General features: G+C 39.8%; 1 protein-coding gene across 1 annotated transcript in view; it reads right to left on the bottom strand.

The window, feature by feature from the left end:
* LOC122640563 (putative DEAD-box ATP-dependent RNA helicase 29) overlaps positions 1 to 12,707 on the bottom strand; it is a 38,923-nt gene that overhangs the window by 12,439 nt on the left and 13,777 nt on the right. Inside the window, exons 8-9 of the mRNA XM_043833784.1 lie at positions 8,923 to 9,004; positions 8,764 to 8,820 (exon numbers count right to left, since the gene is read on the bottom strand). Coding sequence (XP_043689719.1) covers positions 8,764 to 8,820; positions 8,923 to 9,004 — 139 coding nt within the window. The remainder of the gene's footprint in view (positions 1 to 8,763; positions 8,821 to 8,922; positions 9,005 to 12,707) is intronic.

Raw genomic sequence — 12,707 nt, forward strand, 5'->3', positions numbered from 1 at the left:
AAGTTGGAACATTGCACCTATCGCCGAAATCCAGTTTTTGTTCTTGAACTGAGGGGTTGACTTTTTATCCTTTTGGAAGTTGATTTTTTAACTATTTTTATTGGATTCAAAACATAGAATATTTGCTTATTTATGAATAATATCTTAAGTAAATCAAATACACATTTACTTAAATGATATTTGGCATAAATAAGTGCCCTGACAACTCTCAGTACATTGTGCGTACACTAGTAAACTTGGGTCAAAATGAGTGTTTTTTTTGTGAAAATAGTTCATGCATTGTGTTTAGAATGTCAAAAATAGGCTGTATACAAAAAATCATATCAAAAAAAAACATTTCTAGGCCTCGAAACCACCAACTCGAGTTGGGTGGGAAATAATCACTAGTTTCGACCTGGTTTCAACCAAGTTTCGACCATATCTCGGTTTCTAGCTGGTCGAAACCCGAGATCTTGAACCTTGGGAACAAGAAAAACATTAATTTCTGGAATGATAGGTGGCTGTCTTCTTCAACTATTGTTGAACTATCAAGGCTGGATTTTTCCTTCTTCTAGAATTTTAAAAGCAAAGTTTCAGACTTCATTCTTAATGGTCAGTGGCTGTTTCCTACCGCCAATTTGACTTTCCTTACAGGTACTTTCAATGAGATTTCAAAGATCTCTATTCCAAGGCAGGAAATAGAGGATTATTGTGTTTGGAATCTTTCTTCTTCAGGCTCCTTTACAATCTCATCAGCTTGGAACAATCTAAGGAAACTTAGCCCAAAGGTGTCTTGGTCTTCCATTGTTTGGAATAATTATCTCCTTCCAAGGCACTCTGTCTTTGGTTGGAGATTTCTAAACCTCAAGCTGCCTACAGATGATTCCATTACAATCAAAGGAATCCCTTTGGTCTCCCGCTGTGAGCTTTGTAATCAATCATCTATTCCTGGAGTGTTGCTTTTCAAAGTCGGTATGGAGCAAGTTCCTGAAATTTTTGGGGATTAATTGGCCCATGACTCCATTGGAGATCTTCTATGGTGGAAATCTAAGACCAATTCAATTAATTTAAAAGAGCCTTGGCTGGTGGGGTTCATTCTAATCCCATTATTCATTTGGTTAGAAAGAAATACTCGACAATTTGAATGAAGAAAATCTTCAGCAACTCAAATTGTTAGATCAGTTGTTAAATCAATCTCTGAGCTTAGTTCTTCAATGAAGATTTCGGTTAGATCCTCTACTGAATTAATTTGTTCAAGAAGCCTCAGCCTATTTATGCGTCTTTACTTACCACAGCGTATCCTGGAAGTCCACTGGTACAAGCCGAATTCTAATTGGATTGAACTCATTGTAAACGGTTGTTCTATAGGCAATCCAGGAAGAGTAGGCTTTGAAGGAGTATTCATAAATAACTTGGGACAGGTTATAGTAGCTTTCAATGAGTTCATGGGAAACTCTACAAACTTCAAAGCAGAATTTGCAGGTCTTGTGAAAGGCATAATCAAAGCAAAGGAATTAAATATTGATAGATTATGGATTGAATGTGATTATGCTTCTGTCATTGTCTCCTTTCAAACAGGTTCCCTACAATGGTTTGTTCGACAGGATTGGCACTTCATTCAACCATACCTAAAAACCATTACTTGGAAGATCAATCACTGCTATAGAGAAGCCAACATAGTTACTGACTTTCTAGCAAAAGAGGCAACAAAGCATTCGATTTCGTCATCCAATATAGTTTTTCTTTCACAAATAAAGGAAGAACTTTTCTTCGATGCTACAAATAGACCAAGATTTTGATTTTGATAGTTTTTAGCTGGATTCAAGAAGAGTGTGCTGATGGCATTGCCGAAGGTGGACTCTTCTTAATCTTTTGTTCTTGTAATCAGGCAGGGTATGCCCTCGTTTCCTTGTAATAATTTTTGTTTTCAATACAAATTGACCTTTAGCGGAAAAAAATGGCTAGCAGTTATTTCTTTTATTTTGTTTTATGGCCTGTTTATGACACCCCACATAGCATGTGTATGGGAGAGTTTGGTTGTTATTAGTCAGCATTACTTTTAGGATGTTTAAGTCAACCAAGGAGGACTCTCCCAACATAGCCTACGATTGGAAGAGTTTGCCTAGTTAGTTTAGCTTGTTTATTTAATAATTATTACGAGTCCTAGTGGTCTGGGTTTTTTTTTTTTTTAATCTTTATAAATACAATGTAAAGGGTCAAAGCCCCCATTGATTTGAATGAATGGAATAGTATTTGGCTGGCTTTGTCTCTCTCTTCTACCATGTTCTCTTCTTTCCCACCACAAGCACATTATCCCTCTTTCGATCTTTGCATCCACCACGAGCACATTTTCCCTCTTCCGATCTTGCATCATAATAACTCTCTCATTCTAAGTTAAACTAAGACACTATGGCCGTATGCCAACCTAATCCCAAATATGGGATTATATAGATTAGGCCCACCATAATAAAAATATGAAACCTATTTATAAAAAAAAAAAGCCTAACCTATATTTTTTGGGTGAATAAAGAATTCATTACCAAAGAGAGAAAAGAAACAAGGAGCCCCCAAAGACAGGAAGAGGGAAAATTACAAGAAAACCAAAAACAAACAAAGCACCACCCAACTATCAAGGGGGAGGGATGGGGGGCTGCAGTAAGGACAAGGACAAACCCTAGGAACATGGTATAAAATTTCGCGATATATCGGCAATATATCGCCATATTTCGTGAATCTCGACATGTCCGATATACGAAACACTTCCGAAACAAAAAAATACAGTATCTCGTCGATATATCACGATATATCATGGATCTCACGATATATCGCGAGATCTCACGATATATCGCGAGATATTGTAAAAGTGACAAATAGTGTCACACTAGGGGCCTTATAATTCCATATTTCTCAGCTCTTGGTCAATATTTCGACCGAGAGCTGCTGAAAATCAAATTTTCTCTCTTCTTCCTCATTTTTTGCTTTTCTTCCTCCCTTCCAAGCCTCATCCAAGCATTGTTGAAGCTCCTTGTCGCCGAGAAGACGTCAGAGGGTCATCTAAGCTCATCATCCAAGCCTATTTTCATTATTTAAGGTAAATTCTATTTCTCTAAAACTATTTTTTTTAAAAAAACTTTGTACAAATGTTGTTGGATGTTGATGATATTAATATATGTTAGACACCGGAGGCCGATCTACAGTCTCACGGTGTCGAAATTTTTTTTCCATATATAATTTTTTTATTTTTTTTCTGGTTTTAAAAATTCATTTTCCTACAACTAAAATAGGAAATAATTAGGGGTAATATGACTTAGATGGTAATGAATTAAATATATGTTAGACACCAATGGCCGATCTACGGCTTCACAGTGTCGGATTTATTTTTCTGCTCTTAAATAATTCTTTTAATTTTCAAAAATTAAGAAAAATATATAAAAAATTAAAAAAACAGAAATAAATAAGAAAAAATATGAGTTTTAAGTTTAAAAAATAATGAAAAAATATGAAAGTTATTTCTATATGTTTTGAGATGCATTACATGTATATTATGTTTACTAATTTTTTGTTTTGTTATGTTAGGTCAATACTTATATTAACATTATATATAAAAAATTGGTTTTAATTATGTGAAAAATATAAAGGTTAGGGGAAAAATATTAAATAACTATACAAGTGTATTAGTAATCTAAAAGTGTCAATTGAAGTGCATCCACATTAAGTTTTTTAATTATTTGTGTTACTTACATTGCAGTAAACAAGTATCATTATGGCGGATCGTGATAGACAACGTGCGAAGGGCAAGCAAAAGGTGGGGGAAAGTAGTCAACAAAGGGGGCGGAGGGAACAAAGAGAACAGAGGGAACAAGAGAGACCAGCCAGCCAACATAGGGGTGACATTGCATGGTTACATGGTACTCCCATTGATGGGGATAAGAGAAAATCTATATGTAACTATTGTCACATGCAATTTATGGGAGGTGGGTTCAGTAGACTTAAACAACATCTGACTGGAGGATCTAAAGATGTTGTAGGTTGTCATATGGTCCCTACTGAAGTAGCCAGGGAGATTGGTGATAGTTTGAGGGGAAGAAAGAAGAGGAAGGCTGACAAGCAAAGGATAAGAGAACAACTTGAGGATACAGTGAGGAGTTCGATGGGAGGAGGAAGACGATACAATGATGATGATGATGATGATGATGATGATGATGATGATGACAGCGACTGATGACATACAAACAACGAGAGGAGGGTAGGGATTTTAGGCGGATTGTTTCAAGGAGTAAGTAAGTTTTCAAGATGATCGCGAGAGACAAAGAGTAGGGGGTAGTGGAGGAGTGGCGTTCTGGAGGTCCTAGAACTTTGAATCCTTTTAAAAGATCACAAAGTGTGAGGACAGCCCCAACACCTCTACCAAGATCCAGTACCACCTATCAACATCGATCCTAAATTGCATAAGAAGAAAGGAAGCGATCAACCCGAATCAAAGGAGCATGGAAGGGGATGAAGGGATTGGTTAAAGAATCAATAGCTAAGTGGATGCTATACCATACCATCCCAAAGAACATCGCACAAGGCCCCCATTATGATACCATGATAGATACCATTGCAGAGGTGGCCCAGGATTCAAGGGCCCCACCCCATATGAGGTAATGAATGTTTATCTACCTCAACAAAAGAGTGAGATTGATGAGTACATTAGTGAGATGAGGAATATGTGGGAGACATATGGGGTGACTATAATGGCGAGATGGATGGTGGGCCTACAAGAAAGTCCATCATCAATTTCATGGTTTATTGTGATGGGAGGACAGTGTTCCTCAAATCTGTGGATGCATCCAAAGAGATAAAGGATGCAAAATATATTTACAGATTGTTAAAGAAAGTAAGTGGAAAAAGATGTGGGTGTTGAGAATCTTGTCCAGATTGTAAGCGACAATGGAAGTAACTTAGTGGCGGTGAGAAGATGATGAACAATAGTAAGTACCGGCTCTTCGGACTCCTTGTGCAGCCCATTGCATTGACTTAATGCTAAAAGATATGGGAAAGTTAAAGTTGGTGAAGACTGTGGTTGAAAGTGCAAGACAAGTCACCAACTTTGTATACAACCACTCCTATGCACTCAATCTATTGAGGGAAAAATGTGGGGGTGACTTGGTTAGGTCTGGCATCACAAGATTTTCCATCAACTACATTGCTCTCAAAAGCATTGAGACAAAGAAGGCCGGGCTGAGAAGCATGTTTGCTTCTGTGGAGTGGTTTGAATGGAAGGGTTCCAAGACTGCAAATGGGAGGGAAGCACAAACAACGATGTCATCTAAGGACTTCTGGACCAAAATAAGCAAAGTGGTGAAAGTTTTAGAGCCAGTAGTTAAAGTTCTACATGTTGCTGACTCCGCTCTGAAGGGCCCAACCATGCCAGTCCTATATGCTGCAATAGACTTGATGAAAGATAGTGTCTATAGTGTGGCTCCTCGCAGTAGCAAACACTTCTTAGATATCATAAATGCTCACTGGGAGAATCAACTTATGCATCCACTGCATAAGGCTGGTGAGTAAATTTGTTTTATGTTTACTAATTTATAGTATTATTATTTACTAATTACCTATGCATTTGACAATACCTCTATTCTATATGTCATATTTCAGCATACTACTTGAACCCTAAGTATCAATATAACAATAGGCTTGGGTTGGAAACTCAACTTATTGATGCTGTGAAACAAGTAGTGAAGAAGTTGGAGCCAGATGGTGCACTACAAGCAATTTGCAACAATGAAGTGAGTTCATTTGGAAACTCAACTTATTGATGCTTTCACTAATAAGTAGTGAAGAAGTATTTACTAATTTTCCACAAGGGTGTAGATCAAGGTATTTAGGGATGCATTGGGAAGTTTTGGAACTGAGGCTGCGATACAAGGCAGAGCACGTGGTGATGCTGGTAATTCTTTTAAGTTTTAAATTACATATGTATTGAAATTTGAAAGTTGAAAGTTAAAACAACATTTGACACATGTCTTTTTTGTTGTAAACTTGTAATGCAGCTGAATGGTGGGTGTTGTATGGGGAATCGGCTGAAAAATTAAGAAGAATAGCAATTAAAGTCCTTGCCCAAACATGTTCTGCATCTGGTTGTGAGAGGAACTGGAGTACCTTTGCACTCATCCACTCCAAGAGGCGCAACAGATTGGGGTCTCAACGTTTATCTGACATAGTGTATGTGAACTACAACTTGAGGCTGAAACTGCAACACATACGCATGGGACATGAGGGACAAAGGAACACCATTGATCTAGCTGACATCTTTCAAGTTGACTCAGACGATGAGGACCCTATTGTGGATTGGGTGAGGGATAGAGGTAAGCCAGTGTTGGATGAGGAGGGAGGTAGGCCCGACCCTATGATAGCTTCTGAGATTGGTGCTGATGTGGACGAGTATATGGCTGACGAGGGTCAGATACATGCAAGGGAAGCCTCACCCATACCATTCCAGCCCACTGGTGGCAATGTTGCTGATGATGAAGACTGGTCTAAGTCCTCAAATGATGATGATGGTGATGATGGTGATGCTGGTGGTGGTGATGGTGATCTCTGGTGGTGGTAATGCTGGTGGTGGTGATGTTGGTGGTGGCGATGCTGGTGAAGAATTTGACGGCATGCGAGAGCGTTATGTGGTAGGCCAGGAGGCCCAGGATACGGCACCTGTAGAGCCACTCCGATTCACTGGAGAGACACAGTTTGATCATGCCACACAAGATACGGACCACGGAGCACGTGCCCCCGCACCCCCACCCTCAAGAGGCCCCCTACATACATACAACAGGAAGCGTAGGGGTCGACAAACACAGTTGCAACCTGATCACATGGATATTGATAACCTATCTAGCTCTGTTGGTGGTTTGAGTATGGGTGATAGGGAGGGAGGACCGACTGGACATTGGTGTGCCCCATCTTTTGACGCACATGCCACTCCATTGGCATCGGATTATGGTGCATCACAACCTTACGGTGGATATGGATATGGATCATCATCATATGGGCATTAGTGGGGTAGGGGACTATGACTACGATCCCGATCCCAGGACATACTTGGATCATCTTTTGTAGATAACATCTTTGCATACCCTAGCGGACCTAGCTACCAACCTCACGCCATACATGCAGCCAATGCCATCGCCTCTTGGCGGCGCCAACATCATATCACAGTGGATCATCTTCTTCACTTGATGGATCGATTGGTAACCCTAGTTTATATCCTAGGATAGGTTACCTACAGTATGTTGATGATTCCATTTACGTGACACTTGTGGATGACTACACTCGTTTCTTCTCCGATTCTATACCGTGGTCCACATATGTCCTTCAAACAGAGAGCAATGGACGTCGACTCAGAGGCATGAGTGGGATTGATCCAGGGAGGCACAAAGAACTACTATTAGCGATTTAGCACTTGTAATTTGTAACTTAAGTTGTGATTTCATTAATCTATGTGTATTTAACTATTTATACATTAGGGTCGGCGACCGTATGTCAATCAAGGGTGCAAGCCCAAAACACCAATTTGAATTCACATTTTTACAATTTTATGGTTTAAATGTGTTAATTAAGCTTAAATAAGGCTGTCCATGAAGTTTCAGGCCTAGATATGGCCAAATACCCCCCGAGATGGACCCCCGAAATATTGGTGAAAAAATACAATATTTCGGGCATATTTCGCGATATCTCGGATATTTCGGATATCTCGGTAGGCCCGAGATACCGATATATCGCGAGATATAGTACTATGCCTAGGAGACGACAATAAGCTTGTTCCTTGGGGAGTTAATAACATTATGGGAGGGTAAAAAGGAGAGCTAAGGGCTCATATCAATTGAGATGGACTTCCAAATCTTATCAAAGGATCGGGAGTTGAAGGACCATCTGCAGAGATTGCGCTCCATCCATATATGGTTGATAGCAGCACCAAAGGCAAGCTTGCCGATGACATCACATATAGAATTCCCAGCATAAGTCATATACACCCAAATCCATTCTCTCACAAAAGGGAGAATTCTTCTATTGCTTGGCCAGCATTTGCCTAAGACTCTTTTCCAAACTGCAGAGGAGAAGGGACAGGCGAAGAAAAGATGGTAAACATCTTCTGCACCATTCCAACATAAATAGCAGGATGGGGAGACGTGAATCTGCAATGAAGGAGAAATGACTACGTTGGGAGGCAGTTGGATAGGGCCCTCCAGACAGTGAAACTGTGGCAGAGGATGTGACCTTTAAACCACACAATCTTATGCCAACGAGACAGAGGCCCACAATCTCTAACAAAATCCCAAGTAGAGAAGAAGCTGAAGAGACCATTAAGAGGATGGAAGGCAAACAACCACATCACTCCCACAAGGCCTAGAGGGGAGGGGAGGCAAAGCATCCCAGATGACAAATAATGCAGGCAAGGAGAGAAATGGAGAAGCCCAATCACCTTGGAAGATAATGGAAGCAACTGATGACTACTTTACAAATGCCCGAAGGGTAGACAGCTCTTGCACCCACAACAAAAAAGAGAACACCCATAGGATACCAGTCTAATGTAATTACAAGCCCAATCTATATTATAACCTGAACTTACGTGTAGACCTCCATATGGGAACATATTGATCCAACCAGTCTAATGCAACTGCATCAGAAGAATAATTCCTCATGGGGCTACACCGTTTCATTTCAAATTACATTACACTCTCTCATTCTTCTGCACTCAATAAATGTAAAACAAAGGGATGAAGTAGGATTTCAACATCATACCTTTCCACTGGCTGTCACACGTTCACCATTGTTTAACTTGATGTACTTTTTACCCCTCTGTAACCAACATTAAAAAAACAACAACACACAACATGATTCCAGAAAAAAATTTAAAATAAAAAGAATAATGGGAAATAAACATTTGATTCTTGAAAATACCTTATCCCAATGATACACAGATTTTTGTTTCTGCATTCCACTATCGTCATCTGCAACTAAATCAAGGACAGCAGATTCCAACCTATAGAGATAGATGGAATCAATAGATGCCAATTTCCGAAAACAAAACTGAGTAGTTTTTAAATCAAAAGAATAGCAGACACAGAAGGCAAAATCAAAAGAATATCAGAAACAAATCACAAACTCCATGTCCTAAACACTGTATTAAAAGAAGCAATGTTATGTTAAAGCATTTTGGCCTCCCAAATTATCACCTACATGATTACATGTACTACTAGTTGACTAAATTTCAAATAAAATTTACCAAGTTTTCATACCTATATATTTTTACAACTGCAAGTGTAAGTAAAACTGAAGTAGTGCCACATATAATATTAAGCTTTTCAAAAACCTAAATGAAATGAACATTCACCGACTCTGGAACAAATCACCTTCAGATTCCCATTCTCTAATGTAAGGTGGGAGTAACACCCATGTGATTGACTTAATGATTAGCAATAGTCAACCAAGCACCATGTAATCCACCACCTAGTAATAAATTTGTTACAATATCAAGACCTTGCAATCAGATTAGAGAGAGAGAGAGAGAGAGAGAGAGAAGAGAAGAAGAAGAAGAAGCAAACTATCCAAGAGGAGACGACAGCCTGTGGCTTGAACAGAATCTATAGCCGCATACCCTCACCCTTATATTTATAATATCGCAACATGAAGGAAGAAAGAGATAAAAGGACAATACTACCCCTGTTCATGTGAATAGTGTCACAGCCCATAAGACCAAAATACCCCTAGAAACTCAACAGTCTCACTCAAGTTGGAGCATATACATCAACCATGCTCAGCTTGTTACAACAAGTATGAAAACTAGGAGCAAACAAGGACTTTGTGAACTCGTCAGCTAGCTGATCTAACGAAGGAACAAAAGGAGTCTCGATCAGCTTCTTCAAGACTGCACCCCAAACAAAGTGACAATCCAGTTCAATATGTTTGGTCCTCTCGTGACAGACAGGATTACTAGCAATGTAGACAGCTACTTGGTTGTCACAATACATCTTCATAGGTGTTGGCACAAGAAAACCCATCTCAAGAAGTAACGACCAAATCCACCATCAACTCAGCAATAGTATGAGCCATGGCTTTGTACTCTGCCTCAACACTGGACCTAACAATGGTGGTATGTTTCTTGCTACGCCATGTAACCAGGTTACCTCCAACAAAAGTAGAATACCCTGTAGTAAAACGACAATCACTAGCCAATCCTGCCCAATCTGCATCAGAGAATGCCACCAACTCCATATGCCTATTGGGATGATAAATAAGCCCTTTACCAGGAGCACTCTTCATGTACTGAAGGATCCAAACAGTAGCGTCCCAATGGGCTTTACAAGGAGACTGCATGAACTGACTAAGAACTCCAACAACAAATGATATATTTGGCCTTGTGACAATCAGATATATCAACTTCCCAAATAGGCTTTTGTAAGAATGCACATCCTTGAGAAGTTCACCATCATTAACCCCAAATTTCTAATGACGGTCCATAGGAATATCCACCGGCTTTGATGCAAGCATGCCAATGTCATTCGCAAGAATTATAGGTGGTGAATGTGAACTAGAAGAAAATGAATTAAATAATGATGACTTCCTAGTCATATGGGCAGAAGCCCCTGAATCAATAACCCAGGGTGTAGAAGTGGTGGTAAGGAAAGCAAGTGTACCTACATGAGCTAAAGTAGCAGCGAAAGTGAAAGCCCAGAAGATGTAGAAGTAGATGTCTCAAGACTCTGCATTCGGGGCATCAATTGATGAACCTTATCACGAAGGATGGAAGAAGAATCTCCTGAAGATGGATCAGATTTAGTGTCACCGAAGGTTACAACATAAGAACCATCATCAGGCGCTGCATGATTGGCCAAATGTTGAGCCCATTCTGGCTTTCCGTACTTGGCCCAGCAAGTCTCAACTGTATGATTGGATTTTCCACAATAAGAGCACTGTCTATTAGCACGATCAGTAGGCTAACCACCATAACCACGACTCGACCAGTAGTAAATGCAGAATTTTCTTTAGTGTTGGAATCAGACTTGTAAGGGAAGCAATATGCTGAAGTCTGGAATAGGTGTCACTGAGAGTAGGAACTGACTCACCAGCAAGCAAATGACCATTTACAGCCTTCAAATTAGAGTTCAGACCAACAAGAACTTTAGAGACAAAAACTCATTTCGTTGGGCTTTAAGCTTCTCAATGCCTGTAGTAAGTGGCTGAAACACATTCAGCTCTTCAACCATACCTTTGAAAGTACTGCAGTATTCCTGTAGAGACTTGTCAGATTGTTGAAATTGCAAATACAGGTCATAGATTCGGGTCATACTCTCCTCTTGAGAATATGTCTCCTTCAAATCATCCCACACTCCCTTTGCAGTAGTGTGAAACATGAAATAGACAGCAATATCAGGCTCCATACCATTCCATAACTAGATGAGAATGATCGTTTGACCCATTCATTATAACCTTTATAATCAGATGCAGGAGGACTTGAAGTAATATAACGGAGCTTATCCTTGGCCATGATGTAAACCTGAACAGCTTGAGCCATGATGTAAACCCGAACAGCTTGAGCCCAAAGCAGGTAATTGGAGCACCCTTTGAGCTTGATAGAAGTAATCTAGACATGAACATTGTCCAGAGTTTTCTTATTCTCAGCCATGTCATAAGAAAAATATTAAAACCAAAAAATCGATAGCAAGGAGAGTTATGACAAACCCAAAAATCAATTTGGATTGAAAAGGAACAGGAGCAGTCCAAAAGCACCAAAAAAAGAGGCTGGAATACACAACCAACAATGGGGAAGGCTTCACCACGACACCACTATAAAGGAATGCCAAAAAACCAACCAGGAAGAAATCGATTTGTCAGGGTTTTGGAAGTAGCCAAATCAATGTCAGAAGTAGTACAGAACCATGAAGACCAAAATAGATTCAGTAACAATCAGCAACTAGGAGCCACGAGCCCATAAGCTTCATAAAGAAAAACACCAAAACCAGCAGCACAAGAGAGATCGATTTTATCAGGGTTTTGCCTGAGATTGATACATCAAGTTTGGATACGAATTCGATGTAGACTTCAATCAGCAGTAGAATACTCTAATAGAAACAGGTACAGTGTGTTAAGAAAACAACGCCCAAAATGGTGATCTGTAGAAGAAAATCCAAAGAGAAAGAGAAACACACACACAAGACAAGATTTACATGGTTCACCCCCAAGAAAGAAGGCTACATCCACCCGAAAGTACATACATGCCCCCCTAAAAACCACCCGGTTCGGATCTGAGCCGAAATAGGTTGAAATACATATCAAAACGAAGCTCTCGACGAGCTCTTCAGGGGTTAGTGCCTACGTCGCTGATGTATGCACTTTTTGGCCATTCTGGCGCGTTTCGAAGGTGAAACGGCAAGCCGAAGAATTACCACAACACTTTCTGGACTGAGATCAGGCCTCACCAATAACACAGTGCACTCCATATATGAGAGGAGTGATTACTTCATACTAGATGCAACATTAGGTGCCTGCACACCCCAAGGTGAGAATCGAAAAAAAGAAACCACTAGAAAATGATTGGAAAAAGTCTCAGATCTGATTACAAGTGCTCTGATACCATGTTACAATATCAAGACCTTGCAATCAGATTAGAGAGAAAGAGAAGAGAAGAAGAAGAAGCAAACTATCCAAGAGGAGAGAACAGCCTATGGCTTGAACAGAATCCATAG

Source organism: Telopea speciosissima, chromosome 9 (genome assembly GCF_018873765.1).
Source record: "Telopea speciosissima isolate NSW1024214 ecotype Mountain lineage chromosome 9, Tspe_v1, whole genome shotgun sequence".
In the NCBI taxonomy this organism is placed as follows: domain Eukaryota; kingdom Viridiplantae; phylum Streptophyta; class Magnoliopsida; order Proteales; family Proteaceae; genus Telopea; species Telopea speciosissima.